General features: G+C 37.0%; 4 protein-coding genes across 7 annotated transcripts; 3 read left to right on the top strand and 1 right to left on the bottom strand.

Annotated features, from left to right (window-relative positions):
- Window positions 1-1,890: 1,890 nt before the first annotated feature.
- LOC147864880 (uncharacterized) lies at window positions 1,891-6,446 on the top strand. Its single transcript, XM_087319059.1, has 10 exons — window positions 1,891-2,072; window positions 2,721-3,247; window positions 3,882-3,976; window positions 4,043-4,146; window positions 4,619-4,719; window positions 4,808-4,911; window positions 5,059-5,349; window positions 5,468-5,614; window positions 5,764-5,898; window positions 5,995-6,446. Exons 2-10 carry the CDS (start codon window positions 2,840-2,842, stop codon window positions 6,149-6,151), a joined length of 1,542 nt encoding a protein of 513 aa, XP_087175185.1. The 5' UTR covers window positions 1,891-2,072; window positions 2,721-2,839; the 3' UTR covers window positions 6,152-6,446.
- A 1,818-nt stretch (window positions 6,447-8,264) lies between these two features.
- On the bottom strand, window positions 8,265-11,515 carry LOC147864879 (uncharacterized). Its single transcript, XM_087319057.1, has 3 exons — window positions 11,499-11,515; window positions 10,724-10,837; window positions 8,265-10,618 (listed from the first exon to the last, which is right to left on the bottom strand). Exon 3 carries the CDS (start codon window positions 10,614-10,616, stop codon window positions 8,739-8,741), a length of 1,878 nt encoding a protein of 625 aa, XP_087175183.1. The 5' UTR covers window positions 10,617-10,618; window positions 10,724-10,837; window positions 11,499-11,515; the 3' UTR covers window positions 8,265-8,738.
- A 2,010-nt stretch (window positions 11,516-13,525) lies between these two features.
- Window positions 13,526-24,177, top strand: LOC147864877 (uncharacterized). Of its 4 annotated transcripts, none has more exons than XM_087319054.1 (7): window positions 13,526-13,626; window positions 20,382-20,599; window positions 20,721-20,807; window positions 22,179-22,261; window positions 22,492-22,630; window positions 22,960-23,107; window positions 23,382-24,177. In XM_087319054.1, exons 2-7 carry the CDS (start codon window positions 20,463-20,465, stop codon window positions 23,667-23,669), a joined length of 882 nt encoding a protein of 293 aa, XP_087175180.1. In that variant the 5' UTR covers window positions 13,526-13,626; window positions 20,382-20,462; the 3' UTR covers window positions 23,670-24,177. The 4 variants fall into 4 exon arrangements, with proteins under 4 accessions (XP_087175180.1, XP_087175181.1, XP_087175179.1 ...); XM_087319055.1 differs by lacking the exon at window positions 13,526-13,626 and adding an exon at window positions 19,972-20,196 and having other exon boundaries at window positions 20,390-20,599; XM_087319053.1 differs by lacking the exon at window positions 13,526-13,626 and adding an exon at window positions 19,972-20,196.
- Window positions 14,731-19,440, top strand: LOC147864878 (pentatricopeptide repeat-containing protein At2g03380, mitochondrial-like). The gene has a single exon (XM_087319052.1). The coding sequence runs from the start codon at window positions 15,539-15,541 to the stop codon at window positions 18,917-18,919; it is 3,381 nt and encodes a 1,126-aa protein (XP_087175178.1). The 5' UTR covers window positions 14,731-15,538; the 3' UTR covers window positions 18,920-19,440.
- Window positions 24,178-25,038: the final 861 nt, after the last annotated feature.

The raw sequence follows: 25,038 nt of genomic DNA, 5'->3' as shown, positions 1-25,038 counted from the left end.
AAGCGTTACGATTAAATTTTAAAAGTAACAAACATATCCCACTAAAATCTAATAGATTCATATGAAAATTTGAAACTCTACAACATGCCTAAAAAATGTAGACAATAGCATAATGTGAAGTTTCACAAAAACATGTAAAACAACATCGGTCTACATTGGCTGGCGTCATTTATGCACCTTGTTTACTTAGTTTGGTCTGCACTTGACAACGAGGGGACCCAAGGTAAGAAGGGGGCATCAGACTTTGTTTTACCTTGTTGACAAGAGTTTTGGGAAAAGCATACTTGGAAAGGAAAATATACCTAGAAATTTCTGAATGCGATGCAATGTTGCAAAGTGACAGATTCGTTGATCGTTTAACAAGCCTAAATTGATACATATGCTAAATTTGTTGATTAATTATGTGATGTCGGCATCAATTGGTGCGGGCGGAAATGAATTACAATCCTGGGATCTCCAAATGTTCGTGGTGTTTTGCTAAACTTGGATAGTTATCAAAATTTTCCATGTTTAGTTTTAAAGATAGATTTAAGTGGGGACGAAATCCATAATTTGTGGAATATGTTCAATAGCAACGACAAAAATTCCTTTGGTTTTGGCATATTCACAAACGAGTCACCATTACAAAAACTAAAAGTTGACCACAAAGAAGTATGTGCGAGAGTGTCACGCCACGCACAGAGTCAGGGTTTGTGTGGCATCCCAAATGGCACTTACCTTAGAACCCACCCCCCCAAGTGGGGGTGTCACAAAGTTGGGATAGACTGAAGTTTCATGTAGACGGGATTTCTGAAGTTCTTGGGAGGGGATGAGCTGAAATAACAAACACCAGACATTGGGAACGGAAACCCCATTGTTCTAGCTCCATATGGCGGACATTTGGGGGGGCATTGGGAATGGGCGCCTATAGGGTGGACATTTCAGGGGGCCCTCTGGAATGGCCGTCTTAAAATTGTGGTCGGGGAGCCATGTTAATTGATCAATGGTGTCTCCATCCGCGCGGGATTTGTCAGATCTATTGGGCGGCAAACGGCCGGACAAAAAGCTAGCCGGAGAAGAAGGTTCTAGAAACTCGGGTTGACGGTTTTTTCTACGTCTTGATTTTTGTTATAATTATATTTTTTTGAGAAGACGTAAAACCAAAATGTTTTTTTTTTTTTTTTTTTTTTTTTTCGAAAAAAGAAATTCCTTCCATTAGTTATACAAAACCAAAAAGTTAAATAAAACGAAAACGATGAAAGCCAAAGAAAAAACAAATTTCTTTTCTTCCAATTTTTTAAAATAAAATATAGAAAATAAATCTGAAAAAATAAATACCAATTAATGAATAGACTATTTTACAAAAGACAAAATTATTGATTAAAAGCCCAAAGGAAAACAACAAAAACAAAAACCTATCAAAAATAATAATAGAGGAAATCACACTATGAACCATACGCACCACCAAACGTGTATTCGCATTCGCGAATGTTTCAATAATTCGAGTATGGTAAACACCGTCGAAGTATGGTAAATACCATACTTTGGTATCCATTATTTATTCTAAGGTAAAACAAATTTTAAGGTAAGAAAGTTAAGGTCAAAAGTGTTTTAAAAAAAAACATAAGAATGTTTTGATAATATACGCATTCGTATGAAAAAAGAATGTTGGCCTATTCATTCGTATGGAAAAAGAATGTTTGCCTATGCATTCGAGTATTATTACGTAGTATGCGTGACGAAATAGAGGGAGCAATCCCGCAGGGGCGACCGGCACGCTGGCGGCGGGTGACTGGCACGTGCCGGTAACCTCTGAGTTACTTGAACAAAAGCGAAGCTTGTTTCTCTCTTCTTTCTCCTCTGTGAACACAGAGCGAACGAACGAACGAAGCGAGGCGTTTCTCTGAGCGTCGCAAGATTATCGGCAATCAATCTGTTCATACAAATAAAAGCAGCTCGGCTGCCATTGATTCTGCCTCCAAGCTCGCCTCCTCCTTCTTCTTCCTCACCTCCATATCTACACACTTGAAACGTTATTTGCCCCCTTTCTCTGATCCATCCATCCATCCCCATTGATTCTGCATCTCCCTCAGGTACTTGTTCCATATCCTTCTCTTCACAGTTTCCATTGATTCTCTCTTATTCCTCCTCCTCCTCCTTTATTATCTTTCTTCAGCTTATAATTGTTTCGTAATGGCATAAAACAAACTCTGTTGATTGCGGATTGCATCACATTTGTGTCGAAGTTTCCTTCTCCTTTTCCTCTTCTGAATCTTGTTTTTATTTGCATCATCATTTCAAAAATTTCTCCTTCTGATCGTTTTGCATCTCACGTGGTAGCCAAATTTCCATGACCTTTTGTTTCCTCCTTTCTCTCTCTCTTCTTCTTCTCCTTCTTGTTCGCATTGCCATTCTAAGTTTCTCTCCCTCCTCCTTTGTATCGCATCTGCTATTGAAGTTTCGATTGATTGATTCTTGTTTTCAGCTTCGTGTTGTTTGTATCATCATTTGAAAATTTTATCTTCTTTGCTAGTTTGCATCATGCCTTGGTCGAAATGTCTATGAATTTCCTTCAATTAAATCCCCTTTCAAAATTGCTCCTTGTTTTGTTGCATTGCATTGCATCTCCACCTTCCATAATATTACTTTCTAAGTTTCCATAGCCGCGCACCTTAAAAGTTTACATTTTTGCCCTTGGACATACTTTAAGAGAGCTTTTGTACATTTTTTTACAACCGCAGTGTCAAGGAGGGAGGTGCGGAGGATGGCCATCTCTTCAATATGGTATGCTTAGGCCCCTTCCTCACAGAAATAGAAAAACAAATCTTTCATTCATTTTCGTGAAGGCAAGCTTTCTGTAATGTATGCTAGACTTAGAGGGATCATTTACCAACCTATTCATCATTGTATATGTAATTTCTACCCATTTAGTCGCTGCATGACGATATTTGGTAATATAACATCCCTATGGCTTCGATGCTCTGAGCTTTCCATTAGTGCTCTTGTACATGTGATCTATGCTGCCTCTATTCTAATATCGGCAATACTTATCGATGCTTGCGAGTTTATATCATCTGGTAGTTTCAGACATACTGCCACAACCAACGCGCTGAATGAAGCTATTGAAGAATTCACAAAGATTGAGAATGATTCTAGCATCTCTTTAGAGAGTGGAGTTGAAGCTCTGCTAGCCAATAACAACTTATTTTCTGGTCATGAAGATGCGCCAATTGTTCTTGTTCACGGGATTTTTGGATTTGGTAAAGGGGTAAGTATATTTGAGCGAATGTTTACACATATGTTTGTAACTAATGTTCTTATCAAAATTAGCACAAATTTTCCGTTTCCTTTTTAAATGATCTCAAAAAAACATGAGGAATTTTACTCTTTTTCATTTCGGTTTACTCTACGTAATTTTGAAGAGCTAATATTTTCCATCAGTTGTTCTCTTGGATTACAAACTAAAAACGAAAGTTTTTTTTGTTACAAACAAATTTTTTAATAGAATTTCTTTTCCATGTTAGCTCACTCTAGGATTTCAAACTAAAACTACAATATTTACCTTTCCATTCCATTGAATTTAAAACATGCATGTTACAAGACACAATTTACCACAATACCATATCATTTATATATTGGAATGTTAGGAGTCAAAGGTAATACCATAAATCAATAAGAAGTATTTTAAGTCTATCTCTTAAATAATGTATGATGGCGATGCTTTCAGTCTGCCTGCTTTATCAGGTGTTTGTATAATGTAGCATACCTTATGGAATGCATAATTCTAACAGATTAAGACTTAGCCTATCAGAAACTAAAATAAGGTGGACAGTCTTCCATGTATTACTTGACTTTTTTGTAATCTTTGCTCATAACTCAACATTTGGCTGTGACATTGACAGAAAATGGGGGCTTTATCCTACTGGGCAGGAGCTGAACACAAGGATGATCGGATTTTCGTACCAGATCTTGGTCCCCTAACAAGCATTCATGATAGGTGAGGTGATAAGGAACTCATGTTAGCTGTATTATAATAAACTTATGCTTGCTATCTATATGGCAGGGCACGTGAACTATTTTATTATCTGAAGGGTGGCACAGTAGATTATGGCTTGGAACACAGTCTCCAGTGCGGTCACTCAAGATTTGGTCGCACTTACAGTCCAGGTGATTTCTCCTTATTAATTTTCTTGATGTTACTGTCAAGTTGTAACGTGCATATTAAATGTGTTATTAAACTAGTGAAATTTTTTAGCTGATTTTCCTATAAGTTTTGATGTGGGTTTGGAAAGAAATAGAGTCTTATTTATGTACCAAATCAATAGAACCCACTGTGGGGGGTAATCCAGTTAGGTACATGCCAATATTAATGGAAATCCGTGGTTTTAAAGTTACTACTTATATATAAATTTTGCTTCCCTTATTAGTGGAATGTGAGGATGCAAAATTTCTAATGCATGATGTGTAAGATTTCCTCTAGATTTACCCTTAGGAACACAAATGAATCCTAAATGCATTAAACTTTTAACCAAGCGAATCATTAAAAAGAAGTCACTTTTAACCCTCATAGTTTGAAGTCTTCCCTGGACCTCTAGTAATTTCTTCAAAAAATTATAATTTTGATATAATTCCATTTCAGGACACCACCCAAAATGGGATGAGAATTATCCAGTTCATTTTGTTGGTCATTCAACTGGAGCTCAAGTAGTCAGAGTGTTGCAACAGATGCTAGCAGACAAGGTTGTTACACCTGAGCCAATCTCAATTATTGGAAATGCTTGTGGTTTCTATATTAGTTGCTGTGGTCTAATTAGCCTATCATTTGCAGAAATTTGAAGGCTTTGAGTCCACACATGCAGATTGGGTCCTGAGTCTAACAAGCTTGTCAGGAGTTTTGAATGGCTCAACCAGAATCTATTTAGACGGAATCAAGTAATTGCGTTATTTCTAAATGCTTAAAATGATCAGAAACACTTATTATTGCATCTTTTCATGCCAACCGGCTGTGGGTGATTGCAATAGTCATGAGGGAAATCGTCTTTGTATGACCTTTTACTATCTTTCTTCCTGTCTAATCAGGCCAGAAGATGGACGTTCATTGGCTGCTATTTCTCTCTTGCAGCTCCTTCGCGTTGGTGTTGTCATATATGAATGGATGGATATCCCATTTCTTAAGAAGTACTACGGATTTGGGTTTGATCACTATGAAATGAATTGGAGAAAAATTGGATTAACGGGGCTAGTTAAATCGTTATTGTTTGAAACTGGGCCATTTGCTTCACGTGATTGGATATGCTCAGATCTCAGCATTCAATCTGCAGTTGAGCTTAATCGGCATTTACAAACATTTCCTAACACTTTCTATTTCAGGTAAACAGTTTTCAGTTCATTATTTTTCCCATACCCATATTTGGTTTTGCACACAACTGTCCATTCAACTTGCTATAATACAATCAAGTTTTGAACTGTTAGATGAAATTTCTTGCAGTTATGCCACTCAGATGACAAAGAAGTTTCTCGGATTTACGGTGCCATCTAGTATAATGAGAATTCACCCTTTGTTCTGTTTGAGGTCCCTTCAAATGTGCCAGTGGAGGCATCCAGCTCATGCATCATTGCCATATGAAGGCTACAGGTAAGATCATATCGTTAGCTATGTATTCAGTTTTGTTTCACCATACTTGGGACCTAAATTTTAGGAGGTTTATTTCTAAAATATTTGAATGAACTACATGGGTATTGGTCATCCATGTACATTTTTATACTTTTGAGAAACATTTACAGAGATGAAGATTGGCATGATAATGATGGTGCATTAAATACTGTCTCCATGCTTTATCCACGTGTACCAACTGCCCATCCAAATTGTCATTTGGGTCCAGACTTCAAAGATGGCCAATACCTGCAAACTGGCATATGGTATGTTCTCTCAATCGTCTGGTTCTTGCAAGTTCTTTTTGTGATTATTGTTGCTAAACTAGAAATTTTGTACTTTAATGTGTTATTCCTACAAAGGTACCATACTCTAATTGAAGGTGACCACATCTCCTTCATCATCAACAGAGAAAGAGCTGGCATTCAGTTTGACCTCTTGTATACAAGTATCTTTCACCGATGTAGGAAGCAGATGAGGAGGGCAGTGTCAACCCCAATATTGCAGGAAATCAGTTAAAAGAAGAGGTTTCAATTCACATGACCTTAAGGGATGTCATGAAATCATTTCGTTAATCACCCATTCTTTAACATTGAATCATTATGGATATTCACAACCTGGAAAACAAGCTCATGTGAAATATAAAGATTTTTTGGAGCAAATTTGCAATCTTTGTTTTTAATTTTTTGTAAACAATTTTGTGGTTGTAACTTGTATTTATCTTTCAGGTTGTTGAATTCTCTTTATGGATGGATTTAAAAAGCAATATGGCATTAATAAATAAACATATATCTTCGGTATAAAGTAATTCTGATGTCTCAAGTCCCTTGACTTCATTCAATTTCTGCACATGACGTGATTCTATTCAATGAATGTAATGCACGACTATATCTTAGGTAACTGATGATGACTAAAATTATAATTCCAAGGTTTCATTTGCAAAAAGTGCAGCATACTTTTCTTCTCTACAAGTTTAGGGGGTCCCAATTGTGCTGTCAAATGTCTTATAATTTCTAAGCCATCATGATTAAATTAAAAAGTATGATTTGTCATCAACTTTGACGCCAATATTGCCATCAACATGATTGAGAATTCTCACCTAGAACCTGAAAGCATTTCCTCTTGGAATAAACAGCTACACTTAGTTGGTCATCCTCTTATAATAAATGCAAGTAACACCTACCAAAATGTCCCTTCTGCTTTCTTGAAGGGCATAGTAGAGACCAGTAGAGACCGTCTATAATGAATGTTCTAACAAATTCACAAGGCGAATAACAAATTACTATGTGTTACAAGTGCAGTGTGAGAGTCGTCACTGGTGACATCTGAAGTTTGATCGATTTGTTCAAGGACACTCTATTTGATTTTGTTTATCATGGTATAACTCTTCATTGTTTCATTTGAGTTAACAGCTTGGATCAATTTCCCCAGGTAGCAGATTCCCACATTAACATGCTAAAGCGTGGGGTGAGAGCATTGTTGGAGATATCCAACGTTTCTCGCATAAGTTCTATTGCTTTTGTTTATCATGATATAACGCTTCATATTTTAGTAATTGGGATCATAACATCTACCAATTCCCTCCTTAAGTAACGGATGTGCTACACAATATTTTTTCCATAACACTTTGCTTGTCATTAACAGCATTGGCATTTAACGTACAGTGTGGTTTTTAACCCAATCATTTCGTCATATCCTTGGTGTCCAAAAAAGTATCTTTAATTATTTGTTGTAAAGTAGATAGAGGAATATTGGGAATATACACTAAAAAATGCAAAAGATGATATTGCATTGTTTATCTAGTTAGGGTATCGTGCAACACTTGATTATTAAGCTGATTCATACGTGGAAATGGATAAGAATCATATTGCCTACATATTTTTTACATTCCAGATCAACATCAAACTTTTCAAAACAGAACAGAAATCAAACTCAAAAGGTAGCATGTTGTAAATCACTCGAGATAACTATCTGTTATGGAATATCCTCAAGAACAGTGACAATAACCAAGAACGAAATTAATTCTTGAGAGTGGAAAATATTCATATCTACTGACATTCATGTATTGCCTATCTTACCATTTTGCATACATAGGGCATAGGCAAGATTTTCAACATATCTATCAATGGAGGGTAAATCTCTTCTAGCAGATAGAACACGATCATTTCAAATGAACAATCATTTTCACCATCAAAACAAATAGTTTTGTGTTTATAAAGAGGAGTTGACAGCAAATTAAAAAACAATTAGAAAAACCGTATTTGACAAGCCAATCGTCTCAAATCAGAGAGTTTAGGAAGTCAAAATGCATCATCTGGGCACCTCAAAAAACCAAGATTCTGATTCCGGAAATATAACTCTGATTCTGTCAAAACCTTTTACCCATTTGCTACATTATTATGACGCATTGTAAATCACACAGAAGGACTTGCTGTGGTTTTTAATTTTGAAAAAAATGAAGGAAATGCCCATTGGTAGGACAAATTCCACTCATATGTTGTATGTACTTTCAGATTTTGCAAGATGGCCAAAATGCATCTATAGTAAGTTAATTCCAAACAATATATTATATAGGAAAACAACTATAGATTCTGAAATATGTATGGAGGTTAAGTATAGATTGCCCATGTACTGCACTTAAAAGTTTATTACATCCACAAATAACTGTACATATGCTCACATCAGAACTTACAAAGAGGTGAGAGAAAACAACCGTAAAATGATAGAAATATCTCAAGTGTTCAACATTTAAACCATCAGTGACAGTAACGGATGGAAATTAGAGCTGAAATATTCCTCTCTTTCCAATCTCAAACATCCTGAAGACTTCTCCAGCAATGTTAGCATTCACTCTCTTATATGTAAGTTGTAAAATCGACCTTTTAAACCACACCATCTTGGCAACAGTAATAAAGGATAGGTTGGCAAACCTCAACACTTCTTAGTCGAGCACAACTGTAACCCTTAGGAAACCTTTCGAATCAAATGTCATGTTTTTCTTAATCAAGCCTTCAAAGACTAAAGCGTTTTCATCTTCTTTTATCAATTCATCAAGGACTAAACTCATAATCCTTCTTTGCAGGTACTTTTCATTTCTTTTATGAAGTCATCGAGGACTAGAGTAACCTTTCTTTGTAGACCTCTTTGGACTCTTCGGGCTTTTCAACGAAGATGTCTTCTTTGGAGTGTTTTTTTTCTTCCTCCTCTTCGGAGAAACCAAAACACTCTCATCCAAAACAAGGACAGGACCTGGAGGAACACCTTTCTTCAGTGCACTTCCTCTCGGTGTAGCTGCTGGAGGAACCCTTAAATCGTGAGGAGGAAGAGGAGTGGAAGGTTTCCATACAATATTATGCTGAAGAGAAAAATGCACTTTCCTAGATTTCTTCATAGACAAGGTCTCGGCCATCAACGGCAAGCCATCATCATTATTCTTATTACTTACGCTGTTATTATTGTTGTTGTTGTTGTTGTTGTTAGAAGCCAAAGTATTGTTTTCCTTTGCACCTGTGGGGCTCTCAGCGCCACCAAAATCCATCGGTGAAAATATCCAATTCTTGCGTTTTCTGCTCCCTGTATTCACTGGAGAAGGAGCTAATGGTGTTGAAGTTGGCGTGGGTGATGGAAAGCTCATGAAGGAAGTAGAATCAGATATAAAACTCTCAAAACAGGTAGAATCACTGACAAATCTCTCAAAACAAGAGCCATCATCACCAATGGAATCAAATTTCTCGGCCAGATTCAAAATCACTGAATTTTCCAGAATTACATTACCTCCACAATTCAGAGCATCATTATTAATTAATGGAGTAGTTTCATCCTCTATTTTCCTGGCAGTTATTTCCCCATGTATCGGTACATGGATTTCTTCAGTCGGTGTATCCCCTACTTCAAAGCTCTCTTTTGAAGATGAGTAACATTGTATGTTTTCTAAACCATCCCGTGTTTGCATAGAGAAAGAAATATTTTGGTTTCTTTTGGTTCTTCGACCAAATGTTTTGAATGTGAAGAGTTGTCTGGGTGACTCAGTAGTACACTCAACAGCTGCTTCCACACAATCTTCCAGAATGCAAGCTGTATCTGTGCTCTTCGACTGATTATATTTCCCTTCCACTTTCTTTAAATTCATCAACTTCTCTAAATGCATGGCTTTTTCTTGCAACTCTTTCACTATCAGAGAATGTGACTCAGAAATGGCTGCAATCTTCTGAACTCTAGAAGATAATAATAACAATGGCAATGAAACAACACAGTCACCTAAATATCCATCCTCAGAATCAATACTTCGATCTTCCATCCTCCTGATGCCAGATTCACAAATAGGAATGAAAATCCTAGTTACAATTTTCTCAGAAACAGACTTATTTCCCCCTTTCTCCATAGCTATCCAAAATGGATCCAACAGAACAGGAAGTACTTCTATGGGAATGGGAAGGAATTCCTTCAATAAACCTAGAAAAACATCAGCAATTTGCTTATTTATCCTGTCCATCACAAGTCCATCTTGAAGAAGAAGAGATCTTTCTAAGATAGCATCCATAAAGCTTTGAATCACCAACAAATTCCAGCCATTAATTTTCAGGACTGAAAGCACACGTGAAACGTTGTGCGAAAGCAACACATAGAAGGTACCAGAGCTACATCCATCCTCAATCGTTTCGAGCTCTTTCACCGTAGCTGTCAAGAAAGCTTTGAAGAACATGAGAGAAAGGTCTAAATCGAGCTTTTCAATTAGGTTTGACATACGACAAAGCAAATCTTCTTGTTGAGATGGTGCTTTCTCAGCTCGTCGAAGACAATAGAACAATCCTTTCCATATCTTGAAAAGCTCTTCTTCTTTCACTTCTCTCTGTGAAGTGAGCCACAAGCAAACTAAAGACATGGCTCTTTCGCGTTTATTTCTATCAGGCGAAGCTAAATTGTTTGCAAGCTTTAGCTTTGGATGAAGATATATTTCATCTTCCCGCTCAGAAAGTTCTGTCATAGCTTCAGGATGCAAGCAGAAATCCAATCAAATCTCTCATATGTTTTTGAGTACTCTCAAAACAGAAGGAAAATACAGCTTCATTTCTGCAGTTGATATTTGTTTACCTGTGTGAATCTTTAAACTTGCTTCTGGTTGTCTTTAAAAAAAGACCAGTGATAGTCTTAAATCTTGCATGTGAATAAGTCTTCAACGTCTGAACTTGATCTGAAAGCAAACTTCTCAAGAGGAATAAGTTCAACTCATGCAAATAAATGGCACAAGCAAAATTCGGGTTTGAATAAAACGCTCAAATTAGCATTATAGTCGATCTGAAAATCATTCAAAGAATCAAACGTTTAGACGAAAAGACTTGAATTTCAGATGAATGCTGACAGTAAAGCTCGGGTTTAAATATGTAAGGCGTTCGATTCCTGTATGAAAGATAGAAAGAAAGAACAATAACTAAAAAAGTGCAGACTAAATTCAGTTCGCATGGAACTCTAGGATAACCTAGCGTTTTGAACAAGAGTTTCTATTTGAAACCCGAGATATGGGGGGGGAGGAAAGAAGACACGATTCAGTTCACATCAGAGGATATCGCAAGATTCTGGGTACATATTCTCTTTCTTTCTCGCCTGTTCTACTGGGGAGCCTGAAAATGGGGGCAGATCTGAAGTGAAATTGACTTTGATTCAAGTTCACAGAGCAAGCAAGATGGGGGAGAAGAATTGAAAGAGAGAAGAATCACACACAAACAGAGCAACCCTAAATGGTTTCCTCGGGAATTTCATCATATACTAAAACATACAGAAGAATCCAACCAGAAAAAGAAAACAGAAGAAGAAAATGGGGGGGAAAAGAAAGAAAAGAAAAGAAGAGGAAGCAAGGAAGGTCTCAAACCTGTGTGAATCGAAGGAGGAGGAGGAGGTCTGCAGACGCTGGGAACGGTCTGCTGCTGTGCAGAGGAGAGAAGGGGGGGGGAGGGAGGAGGAGGAAAGGAATTTTCAAAAAATGAGAAGAGAGTCTTTAGCGGTGGGAAGAGAAAAACAGAGCACCCACCCCCCCACCCCCACCCATTTTCTCTTCTGTGTGTTTTGTTTGTTTTGTCCATTAGGTAGAACTTAGAAGGAAAGAAGAATGGCCAGGGCCCAGGACCAAGGCCAGAAATGGGCACCCTCTCACCTCTCTCTCTCTCTCTCTCTCTCTCTCGCTTCTTTTGTCCGGCCACCCGATCCCCAATCAGTCTTCCCCGTGGACATTACCAATATACATATATATATCTCTCTCTCTACCTTATCTATCTCCACCTGCCCTCGATTCGGATCGAACCCCATGCTTCTTCGCTTCCTTTCCCCCCCCCCCCAACATGTTGCCATCAGTTGTTGTGTTTCTGTTCCCATCCCTAGCCCTAGATAGATAGACTCGGGCAACGACGGTGTTTTTATAGGCTTCTTTTCTCTGAAGATGTGCCCCCCGCAGATGTACGTTTTTGCCTGCTTCTACTTCTATGTATACTTATATATATATATATATATATATATATTGCAACCCTCGTCGAGCCGCATGACACTTTCGAGCTGCCCAATGAGGTAGATCTTGGTTTCGTGTTAAATCACTCGCCATGAAAGTGTTTTGCCACTCGTGGGGTGTATCTGAGGGAGTAGCTCCGAATGGTACACACTAAGTGCTTTGTCACTCAAAGGCTAATCCTAATTGGAAATGAAGAGAATTATTGACTGTATCATAAAGTCCCTTATGCCCACGACCCAACCTGCCTCCTAGAGGAGTATGGGCTTCCAAAATCTCTTTCATGCTATGTCCAATACCAAAATTAGTTCTGTACATGTGACCAACAATGATAAAGATAACTACGATTGCCAGATGGTGATGAGCCATGTCAATCAACCACAAACTTTGGGTTTGTGGGTGAAACCCTCCTAGAGAGATGGCCAAGTGGTTTATGGCTCCATTCTTGCGCCAATAAATTCTACAGTTACGCCTACTTGCTCAACAATATATTTAGATTCCGGTGTCGCACGGAGATCAGGCGGATCCATGCTCAACCACAAGGAGAGGGATGCCCAAGAAAGAAATTGCTCATAGACATCTTAGCTTCCCCCTGCGGTTTGGTTGCCACCATTAATTGGTTGTTTGTCATATGGAGGTAGCTTTTGTATGTTCGGATATTGTCTACGCCTTTAAGTGCTTATTATGTGTAGAAAATAGGTTTCTTATTTGTATAACCTATAGGAGCACAAAGCTCGCTAGTTTTGATCATGTTGTGATTATTTGTCAACTCACTCATGTGAATTAAGTCATCCTATCGAGAAGAAAGAGCTACATAAAGCGCACACGAAATATGATTAGTCTAAGATCTTACCTTGACGTCATCACATCAAGGAAAACACTACAAAATGCCTAGCTAAGAACTTGAAGAATGTGATGATTGGGTAGTCCTCTCGCGTTAACAAACAATCTGTGCATTTTCAAAGGCAAGTTTACCTCGACATGTATGCGATGACACATATCCTCACGTTGTATGACAAAGTGGATCACTTTAAAGAGTCGAAGTTGATTAACAAGTCCATGAGTTGCTTGATATTTTAAATGATCGAGGTAGAAATTGATGTGATGGTGAAATCTACTCACCTACATCAAATCAACTAGGAGATTCACTATATGACATGAAATTGAACCACTTTCAATATCAATTTGTGTTATTGTAATTGTAGGAGTCAGTGAGAGCCACCAAATAGATGAAATTGATATGACCAAGCAACATCATAAAAGAGGAAATGATCATCTTGACACTCTAATTCTAATCAAGTTTAGTATACGTGAGTGATACAATCTATTTGTGGGAGAAAGTAAACTTCATGGAAGTTCCTGTGTTCATTTTCAATATGAAAGTTCTTAGGAAGGGAGCAATGTTGGGATAATGTAGTGATGCGATGAGGTTGATATCTTACAAATTGTCCACTCGTTTAATATCAAGCATGAATGGATGAGACACTAGGGTATTTGTGAGGTCAAGAGGCCAATTATATGCATATGGACATAGAACCTACAAGCATATGGATAAGCTTTCAATCAATATACATATTGCAACAATATATTGAACCATAGTATGAACCATACGTAGACCACAACAAATCAAATGTTTGTCCATGGCATAATAGCTTATCTCTAATGTAAGTGATTCCTTTAATATAAGGCCATAACCATCTAGACCACAACAAATCAAATGTGTGTCCATGACCTAATACCCTATCTCTAACGTAAGTGATTCCTTTAATATAAGACCACAACAAATTAAATGTTTGTTCATGGCCTAATAGCCTATCTCCAACATAAGCAATTCCTTTAATATACGATAAGTCATTTGCTTATCATAACTGTAGCTTGATGGAGTTGAACTATTTCTTAAAGACATGCCATGCCATCAATGTACAATTAAGTGGGTGGCGAACCAAATGGCTACCCATGACAGTGAATGAAACGAGTGGTTGACATTGTGATCATAATATATTAATAAAATTGATTGAGTAAAAGAGATCATGCCACTATAAAAACATATGCGGATCGCATACACATTGTGCAATGTGCTTTTACTATTATGAACTATTTATAAACTCTCGATGAGGCCGCATAACTAATGCTAGGGAGAAACCTCAAAAGTTGAAACACCTATGGGGGGGGTTTCACTATATTATTAACCCAAATTAGCCCAAGGTTTTCACGAAATCCCCAAAATGGCCCCAAGTTTTCACGAGATGCGTTTGGCCAAACCCCAATGAGCAAGCGGACATACGAGTTCTTTCGGACCGATTTCGCGGACAATTCCTCCCATTCCTCCGGAACATGTGATCCATTTCATTTGCAAGCAACAAGACCCGCCCGCCCCATTCATCCCTCGCTCTCACGCTTTTTCTTCGGGAACTTTCATCGAGGGCATCTCCGAGAATAATGAAAATAGAGCTCCCTCTTCTTCTTAAGGTCAATGATGAATGATTGATTCCTGTACTCTAAGAAGCATGGTGGTGTAATCTAAGCCCATTGCAATTTGCAACTGAGTGTAGGTTCCATCCCCCACTTTGTCTTTAACCTCACAATGTGAGGTGAGTTTATCGATATTTCTGGTTTAGGCTTTTGGGTTTTAGATTTAAGGTGTAGAGTTTACAGTTTCTAGATCAATACAAGCACACCTTTCTACAGAAGAGGTTTTAGATTTAAGGCTCAGGTCAGGGTTTGCGAAGTCATTACAAGTCCACCTTCAAAGGATGGTTTCCAGGATAATGATATTGTCACCGTTGACATGGTCGCTCTATTGAGTTGACAACCTTTAATGATGAATGTGAATTTGTTCTGTGAAAGCTCACTGATTTTTGGCTAAATATGAGGATTATAACTAATTAGCTATGATTTTGACAATGGGTGAAACTTGAGGCTATAAGTAATCTCGAAATGCATGATCACATATACTTGAAAGCCATAAGTAATCGCCAAATTCATAAGAACATTCTATTTTATCTAAGCAATGAAATCTATAAGGTTTAACAGCATATGTATGCTGTCCAGCACAATGATAAGACTATGTGAAACTTTTAGTGTTCTTCCCAAAGTCTCAAGCAATGGTTTTGCTTGGGTTGTTGTTGATGACAAGGTATCCTCTTGTGACCTCAATGCTTTGTACGGGGATGCAAAGAAAATGAGAAAGGCCAAAATAATGGATCACATATCATAGCAGCAAGGGATTCGGCATTCGCCTGTGAACTCGATGCACTAAATGGGGGTTGAAAAATGGTGAGAAAATCCCAAAGAATGCTTCAAATAGCACAACCAGAAGGAGAAGAGGTGACAGTGGTGACTCTTGGCTTGATGCATCACATCAGAAGAGATGTGCATCCACTTGTGACCTTGATGCATATCATGTGAATCTAATGATGTTGAGAATTCCCAAAAGAATGTATTACATTGCACAACCATGTGGAGAAGCGGAGACTGTAATCTCTCTTCGGTTGATGATTGGAGATCCAAGACTCACCTGTGATCTTAATGCATTGTACGGGAATTTAAAGGTGATGAAGAAACCCAAAAGAATGCATAACATAGTACAACTACAAGAAGAGGAGGAGAACTTGGTTGTTGCCAATAGGATCTACCCACAATTTCAAGACGGTGATGCTCTTGTGGCCTCGCTAAAGGTTTATGCCAAGCAAAAGAATTTGGAGAAAGGTAATGGGATACATCTTGATATTGTGAAAAGGGGTCTCTTTGAACAAGATGCTTATGTGGGCAGTATCTTAGTTAGTCTGTATGCCAAATGTGGTGCACTCTGGAAAGCAAATGAACTTTTTGGACAACTTCAGGTGAGAGATATAGTGTCTTGGAATGCATTGATTTCAGGATATGTAGAATATGGGCGTGGTCAGGAAGCAATGAAGTGTTTCGAACAGATACAACAGGAGGGCTTTGCTCCAGATCCAGTCACTTTTCTTTGCATCTTGAAAGTTTGTGGCAGAACCAGAGCAATAAATAAGGGGATAAACATTCATGTTCAGATTGGTATACAAGGGTTCATCGAAAAGAATATCATGGTGGGCACTGCATTGGCAGATATGTATGCTAAATGTGGCGAACTACAAAAAGCATGTGAAGTATTTAATCAACTTCGAGATCGTAATGTGGCATCTTGGACATCACTTATGACCGGGTATGTTCAACATGGACGTGGTGAGGAAGCGCTTAAATGTTTTGGACAGATGCAAAGAGAGGGTTTCACTCCGGATGCAATCACCTTTGTTTGCAGTTTGAAAGCTTGTGGAATGAGAAGAGCTGTTGAAGAGGGTGCAGTAATACATGCTCAGGTTATTAAAGAAGGTTTGCTGGAAAAAAGTACTTCAGTTGGGAATGCATTGGTTGATATGTATGCCAAATGTGGAGTACTTGAAAAAGCACAAGAAGTATTTGATAAACTTCCGGTTTGGGATGTGGTTTCTTGGAATACTCTGATTGCTGGATATGCCCAACATGGGCATGCGGAAAAAGTCCTATACTGTTTTGAACAGATGCAACGCGAGGGGTTCATGGCTGATACAGTCACATATCTGTCCACTTTGAAAGGATGTGGTAGTAGGGGAGTTATCGATGAGGGAAAAGAAATCCATGCTCAGCTTATCAAGCGTGGTCTACTTGGGAAAGATATGGTACTTGGAACTGCATCAGTGGATATGTATGCCAAATGTGGTAGCCTTGTGGAAGCGCAATATATGTTTGATCAGCTTCTAGTTCGGGATCTAATAGCTTGGAATGCCCTAGTCACAGGATATGCTGACCATGGAACTGGTGATCAAGCATTGAATTGTTTTGAACAAATGCAATGTGAGGGTGTTCACCCAAATGTGGTCACATATGTTGGGCTTTTGAAAGCTTGTAGTGCTATCGAAGCAGCTGATAAGGGTGTCGAAATACATGATAAGGTCCTTCGGGAAGGTTTCCTACAGAAAAATATGTCGATTTGCAATGCACTAGTAGATATGTATGCAAAGTGTGGCATACTTACTAGAGCCCGAGAACTATTTGATGAGATTCCAATCCATGATGCAGTCTCTTGGAATGCACTAATCTCTGGATATGCTCAACATGAGCATGGTGAGGAAGCTCTGAATTTTTATGAATGCATGCAACGGGAGGGTCTCTCTCCTGATGAAATCACTAGTGTGTGCATTTTGAAAGCATGTGGCAGTATAGGAGCAGATAAAAAAGGGAAAGAAATACACGCCAAAATTATGAATGAAGATTGGTTGGAAAGAAATGTTTTGGTGGGTACTGCATTGATGGATATGTATTCTAAATGTGGTGCACTTACAAATGCACGTGAAGTTTTTAACCAGCTTCAAATGTTGAATATAGTCACCTGGAATTCATTAATTGTAGGATATGTGCAACATGGGCATGGTGGGAAAGCATGGGATTGTTTTGATAGGATGCAAAATCAGAGTATGTCTCCAAACATAGAGACTTTTGTTTGTTGTTTGAGAGCTTGTGGAAGTATAGGAGCAATTAGCAGCGGTAAACGCATACATGCTGAGATTGTAGGAAATGAATCCCTTGAAAGAAATATGTTAGTTGGAAATCAATTGATAGATATGTATGCCAAGTGTGGTGCACTTGGAGAAGCAAAGGAATTATTTGAACAGCTTCCTGTCAGAGATGTAGTAACTTGGACTGCACTAATTGCAGGATATGTTCAATATGGGCATGATCATGAGGCCCTTGCTTGCTTTAGATTGATGGAGCAAAATAGTGTCTCACCAAATGAATTCACTTTTGTCTGTGTTTTGAAAGCATGCGGCAGCATAAGAGACTTTGACAAGGGGGAAGCAATTTATCACAAGGTCATAAAAACAGGTTTGCTCGAAAAGAATATTTTGGTTGGCACTTCGTTGGTTGATATGTATGCTAAACATGGTGATCTTATTAGAGCTCAAGAAATATTTCGGCAGCTCCAAATGAAAAGTGTAATCACTTGGAATGCGTTACTCTCAGGATTTATACAACATGGACACTACGAGGAAGCACTCAAGTATTTTGAACAGATGCAATGTGAATTCTCTCCGAATCTTATCACATTCCTCTGCATCTTGAAAGCTTGTAGTAGCATGGGATCAATTGACAAGGGCATAGATATACATATGAAGGTTTCCAAAGATGTAACCTTGAGGAATGATATTTTGATGGGAAATGCAATAGTGGATATGTATGCGAAATGTGGTGTGCCGGCAAAAGCGCAGGAGGTATTTGATGATCTTCCAGTTCAAGATGTCGTTTCTTGGAATGCACTTATATCAGGATATGCGCAGCTTGGAAAGGACAGGGTTGTGGTGGTGTTGTTTGATAAAATGATAGGAGAAGGTATAAAGCCGGATATGGTTACTTTCACTATTGTGCTCACGACTTGTAGTCATTCAGGCTTGCTTGATAAGGGTCAAATGTACTTTCAGACAATGAGAACATACTTCGGCATTGTGCCAACTTTAGAGCACTATACTTGTATGGTTGATCTTTTTAGTCGTGCAGCACAATTCGACAAGGCAATAACTTTGATTAGAGAGATAGCTACTCTAGAATGTCTTCCAATGTGGACTGCATTATTAGGTGCATGTCAAAAATGGGGAAATTTAATGCTTGGAAAATTGGTATTTGAACGTATAATAGGTTTGGATGAGGATAATACTGGAGCATATGTTTGCATGAGTAATATTTACGCTGCTGCTGTTATGGAAGATGGTGAGCTTGTGGGAGTGGAAAATGAACTTTGAAGCCATCACTTCGCATTAAAATGCAATGAATATAATCACCTCATGGATGCATGCCCTTGGGTATGACATAAAAATGGAAGCTCATATGATTATGAGCTTTAAGAGGATTTGCGAATACTACACTTCCAAGATGTATGTCCTCACTCTGTATGTTCTCAAAAGATGACATGCAGGATAAGGCTGTTAAGTCTGTATATATCAATTATGCTCAATATCCATGGATAAGAGGCTGATTAATTTGATGTTTGCATTATTACATGTAAAAAGTATGGATGTAAATTTGCAAAATTTGAGCCTTGGGTTAAATGAGCTAAGCTGATAGAGGGAAAATGCAAATGTATAATGGAGTGTACTTACTGAAATTCCGTAGATCAAGCATTGAAACGAAAAGATACCTATGTATCACCACAAAAATCTCTATAAAAATGCCCAAGATGTGTTGACTGTCATGATTGATCAGAAGATTGTTATTGAGTACCTGGTTTACTCACATGAAATGTGCATACCATGTTTTTGTCACATTTACAACTATGTACAATGACCTTAGCTATCACAATAACTAGAAGGATAACATTTGATGGCATGCTAATGATTTGGATTAATTGTTCATAAACAAGATCAAATGTGAACCCAATATGTAGTAATCGCCAAAAATGAGCATGATTTATCAACATGATTATCACGGTAATTCTGAACATATCTTTGTAAAAAATCAATGGGATTATTAGCTAAAATAATGAGATAAATAGCAAAATATCATTAAAGCATATTAGGTTACAGTAAATTGTGCATCATGCAGATGTTTTTACCTGGAAGTTCCAAAACTTGAGTGGGGCAAATAATTGAAAAGCAAAACTCTGAATTTTGATTTTTTTCGAAGTGATAGGATAAATTATGGTTTGATTATTTTAATTTAGCAACTAATCATCTGAAGTTAGTTGATAAGTTTTTGGCCATGGCCTGATGGATGGCTGAAATTTTTGAGATTTTCAAGAATTTTTAACATTAAAAATGCTCAAGTGCTTAACAGACAGCTAATAATTATTTAATAAGTAATTTGCTCTCTACAAATGAATAAAAATATGCAAATTTTGTCTTTTCTTCTGAAGGGGCATTTTCAGAGTTTATGCTAAACTGTGCGCGTTTTAAAATCATGGTAAACTCTGCAAAACGGTTAATGCTTCATCGCGATTGCCACAGAGACATAGACCATTTATGTCGCCGTCGTCTCAAACTATTATGTCCGTTTATGCAGCCTAACCTATCATACACACAGAGTAACTCTTCTGTGTTAACCTAGTGCCAAATAGTGTAATATGTTTTTTCCCATACGGGAAAATATCTTTATGTGACCTAAGATATAGTCTTTTGCTGTGTAACCTAAAACAGAATAATATATTTGTATATAGCATAAAATTCAAGTATAACGTGATGCCCTTATACATTTTACATGAAATTTCAGGTTTTCAGAGAAAAGCTCGTCACCACATTCATATTTTTTTCGTGGTACTAAGTCAAAAAGCTCATTCTATATTAATTGGGGATGGAGATAGTGTCAGAACAGGGCATTCCTCTCACAGTAGCAAATAGTGATGATCTCAATTTCAGAGATAAAACTTTTAATCTTGAGAATGTTCAAGAATGTCGACGATTAGTTGATAACCCTCTAGATTGCTTAAAGTAAGTGTAACATTCGTCCTATCTTATTATAACATAATAATTTTTGCAGATTATATGATCATATCATACTGTTTATTAATCTAAATCTGTTGTTATCATAGTGTTGTTCTTTTAATGGCAGGTATTTGGGTGAGGTGCTAGATTTAAAGGATTATGTAACGAAAGCTCGGCATGCCTTTGTTGTGGATTACTTTCATGGCATCAATCAGTAAGAATAACAATATCCCATTCTAATATCTCATTTACCTGACAATATTTATATATGCAACATAAATACGATTACATATACACATGCACATACAGATAACCATATACAAATGTGTTTATATATGTGTGTGTGTGTGTGTGTGTGTTTATTTTGGCTTCACATTTCTGTATTTGTTTGGAAGCTGAGGCTTCATTTCTGTCTATTTCATTCTCATTACAAGAAAACGTGTAACTATGCATTAATTTTGCACTAGGACTTAAACTAGGGGTTGCACTGAACTAGAAAATGGGGTGGCCCACATTTAGTCTATCAGAGGAAATAAGCATTTCTTGATAGGCCATATAAAATCTGTCCAAACAACCAAATTTTTTTCCCAAACCTTTGCCCAGAAAGTCAGGGTAAAAGTGATGCAGGTAGGCTATCAGAGGAAATAAACATTGCTTGAGAGTCCGTATGAAATCTGCCCAAACAACCAAAAGTTTTTCTCAAACATTTGCTCAGAAAATCTGGGTAAAAGTGATGCAAGTAGGCTGTCAGAGGAAATAAACATTGCTTGATAGCCCATTTGGAATCTGTCCAAACAACCAAAAGTTTTCCCAAACCTTTGCCCAGAAAATCTGGGTAAAAGTGATGCAGATATTATTTTTATAAATGCTTTGGTGAGTGAGTAGGTTCATAATAATAAGTGTAAGGTTGTTCTGATTCTCCGCGATACCACATACGACATGACAAAACAATCTCTCATTTGAAGATAATCTAATGTGAAACACACCAATGAGAATCTCCATAGGAATAATTGTTGATTTATTTAAGTGAAAGACTAGATCTCCATATACCGGTAAGCTTGTTTTCCACCAAGATTGTGATATGTAAATGCCACAAAGCATTTGCATGTTTTTGAAACCATGAGGAGGTTTGTAGTAGCCTATACGTTGAATTTTTGCTAATCTCATTTGCTTTTTTTGAACATCCAACCATGAACCCTGTAATCTCTATCTAAAGGAGGCATAGTTACTAAAAATTCCATGACTCACTAAGCAGTAGTGTCTCATGTGTTGATAATTTGAAACAACTATATAGATACGATGTTTGTAGTGAACATAGAAAATATATTTGTATCACTAAATCTGCATTGATGTATATGCTGGGTTTTAGTTCAAGTTAGTAAGAATATTGATGACAACATAGATATAAAAAAACATTGTTGGTAATATCAACATTTCAATTTGAGTGAGTCAGGGAAATCGAAAATCAGATCTAATAATGTTACCCCTTAAGGTTATTTTCACACAACATAGAACATTCTTTATTAGCTATTTTAAAAATTACCACGTCAAATGAAATATTGATTAACCTAATGATATTCTCTAGGTTTGTTTCAGAAACAAAACTGGAAGCAGAGCAAGCATTGCTAGTTTTCAATCTTGGGAAAGATCTTCTTTGTACAATGCTAGGTGACCTACCTTGAAATAATGCATGAATTAATAAAAATTTGAAAATTAAACCATATTTTTGCATAACTTCTATATTCTCAACTCCTTTCAAATGGAATTTGGCAATTATGTATTAATGAACATCAAAACGTTGATGTTGTTTTTGTGTAGCTTCCATATTGTCTGCACGTTTCAGATAGAAGCTTGCAATTGTGTATTAAATAATATTGAAAATTTGGGATCTCTTTCAGATGGAGCATGTTTTGAAGAGAGCAAATTGTTCTTGAAAACAAAAGTTCTATTGTGGAATGACAATCTCCTTGAGACAAATTCCAAGCTCATCTTCTCTTTTGTTGACATACAAAAGCTTATCAACTTCTTTGTGAGCACGTATGCAATCCATATTACTTCAAAAACTTACAAAGTTTAAAAAAACATAGTATATCCTCTTGTAGTTTGCTAGGTTAAGGAGACGAGAACCAAAATCATGTGGAATGAAGGGGTCTAGAAAAAACAAAATCAATCATAATTCTACATACATCGGTAAAGATGATATAATATGGATTGGCCAAATATATGAACCTGTAACATCTAGAATGGCATTCATATAAGCTGTTAACAGTATACCATAATATGGGTATCGAGTCTCTAGTAAGTTTATATTTAAAATTATAATTTAGTTGAGAACAATATATTAAGCAATGATTGTGTTTTTGCAGTTTTTTTCAGCATTATAACTTGTATAAATATTGTTTTACAAAGGAGTGCTATACCATAAATCGAAGGGATGTAGTGGTCATTGAAACCATCTTGGTACCTCCTTTGGCGGAGGCGTTGAGTAAAGAAGAAGTAGAAGCACAAGAATTGGTATGTTTTTGATGCTTTGGTGTTGTATTCCAAGTCTGGCATATAGTTAGATAAGGCTATGCAAATCAGGATGTGATTGTGACAATTATAGAGTGCAAATATTCATATTATAAGTACACATGCATAGGCATATACATGTGTGTGAATGTCATATGTGTAGGTATATGTCTATATACAGAATAACGTATACAGCAAACACATGATTGCCTTTTTGAGGTTTCTAAGAGTTGCATGAGGGAAATAAAAGATCTACTTCCTTTTTTTAACTGATTAGGCCATAAAAGAAGCATTAGAAGCCAAGGAAAAAGCAGAACAAGAAGCTGCTGCAAAGGCTGAAGCGGAAAGATTGGCTGTAGAAGAAGCATTGAGGCTTGAAGAAAGCAAAAAGAAACCCCAAAATCTTGAAGAAGCTATCGATTTCATCATCCGCGAAAAATTAGAGGGATTTAAGCAATCATTTTTTGACGGATTTGTTTCCGAACAAAAAAGATTGTTCGAGAAATTACAACTTCTTGAAACCGGCGTGAATGCTAGTGAAAACAAACCAAAGAAGCGACCATAATGAAAGCAAAGGAGTAGAAACATGTCAAGGTCCGCATCAAGTTCTTATATTCACACTCAAAACAGAAAAATGTTGAGAGATTCATGTGGGTATTTGATGATGTAAGGATATATCAAAGTCTTTATTGTAGACATTGTCAAGTTAACATCATTTATAGATGTACACATGTAAGATATGATGTATGATGTTCTATATCATGAAATGAAATGGTTATTATTGTGAGAGAACGCAAAAGAGTTTGGATGGTGTACATGTTGAATGTTTGATCATGGTTACCACAAGACAATTTGACCTTTCCAATGGGTATATCCTTGAGGGGTGGTAGATATGGGTTCACCACATTTTTAGTTTGTGTTCGAATCCCTTACGTACCTTTTTTCCCTGAATTAAATTACTCCAAAAAGTAGTGTACTTTAAAAGAGGACATACTGTGAAGTGCAACCGATGGCAAGAATATGTGTGTTTGTGTGTGTTTATGTTGTGGATGGCAACCACCCTACTTGTATAAATTTCATCCACATGTTTGAAAAGAATAATATAAAGTTCGAAGTCATGAATCGCTAGATGTGGTCACATCATCTTCATTCATTATTGATTGGTGAAACTAGAGTGTGTAGGTATCAATGACATCATTAAATACTTTAGTCGACGATGTTTATATATATGTGTTGGAAATCTTGACACAATGCTTGTTTAATTTTGATGTATGTGACAATTAAAGTTAAGCACACAATCATACCATTTTTTTGGCCCTTAAAATTGTTTTTTGTGGCTAGAAGATTAATTAACAATAATTAGGAAATAGTTCCGCTAGGTACAATATTTACTAATTAATTTATCTTGAATAAAAGAGTAAGCATCGAGTGAGAAGATTATTTTTCTACTTTTCAATGTGGGCATTTCATAAATGAGAGAATTAGAAGTTTCATTTGTTAATATACTCCTATTCGAAGCGTAATTCACTAATTTGTAGATTTGATGACACTAGTAAGTGAACTAAGATGAATAAGGGACAATAATAATAAAGTATCCTAAATTATGCGAAACATGTGGATTAGATGTATAACCTAAGAATATATGTTCCTTTCGTGTACCATGTGTTTTTTTGTGCTAAAACTTGTTTGAGATCCCAAAGAGGAATCTGAAATATACTTATTAAGCTTCTTTTTTTTATGGATGTGGAAATGTATAGATACGAACTATAATTTATTGTTGGTAGGATGGAATGTGATGAGATAGAAATACGCGATAGTGGTAGTTTGGAACCAAGATAACAAACATGGGAGCTACAAGGGGATGTATGACCCACTAAGTAAAAGGATGTGTGCGTGGGGTATAAAGCCCAAGTGTCACATAGTAAGTTGTTATA

This window comes from Azolla caroliniana, unplaced genomic scaffold (genome assembly GCF_043228905.1).
Source record: "Azolla caroliniana isolate FFs.n. ecotype wild unplaced genomic scaffold, voAzoCaro1.0.p SCAF_4, whole genome shotgun sequence".
Lineage (NCBI taxonomy): Eukaryota > Viridiplantae > Streptophyta > Polypodiopsida > Salviniales > Salviniaceae > Azolla > Azolla caroliniana.
This window is presented reverse-complemented; position numbering and strand designations above follow the sequence as displayed.

Excerpts from the sequence above, each read along its gene's own strand:
- LOC147864880 (XM_087319059.1), top strand. The coding sequence starts at position 2,840 with ATGTATGCTAGACTTAGAGGGATCATTTACCAACCTATTCATCATTGT. Across the intron at positions 4,720-4,807 it reads AACAGATGCTAGCAGACAAG|AAATTTGAAGGCTTTGAGTC; the intron begins GTTGTTACACCT and ends TATCATTTGCAG. Across the intron at positions 5,899-5,994 it reads TACCTGCAAACTGGCATATG|GTACCATACTCTAATTGAAG; the intron begins GTATGTTCTCTC and ends ATTCCTACAAAG.
- LOC147864879 (XM_087319057.1), bottom strand. The coding sequence starts at position 10,616 with ATGACAGAACTTTCTGAGCGGGAAGATGAAATATATCTTCATCCAAAG.
- LOC147864878 (XM_087319052.1), top strand. The coding sequence starts at position 15,539 with ATGATGTTGAGAATTCCCAAAAGAATGTATTACATTGCACAACCATGT.
- LOC147864877 (XM_087319054.1), top strand. The coding sequence starts at position 20,463 with ATGGAGATAGTGTCAGAACAGGGCATTCCTCTCACAGTAGCAAATAGT. Across the intron at positions 22,631-22,959 it reads ATCAACTTCTTTGTGAGCAC|TTTTTTTCAGCATTATAACT; the intron begins GTATGCAATCCA and ends GTGTTTTTGCAG. Across the intron at positions 23,108-23,381 it reads AAGTAGAAGCACAAGAATTG|GCCATAAAAGAAGCATTAGA; the intron begins GTATGTTTTTGA and ends TTAACTGATTAG.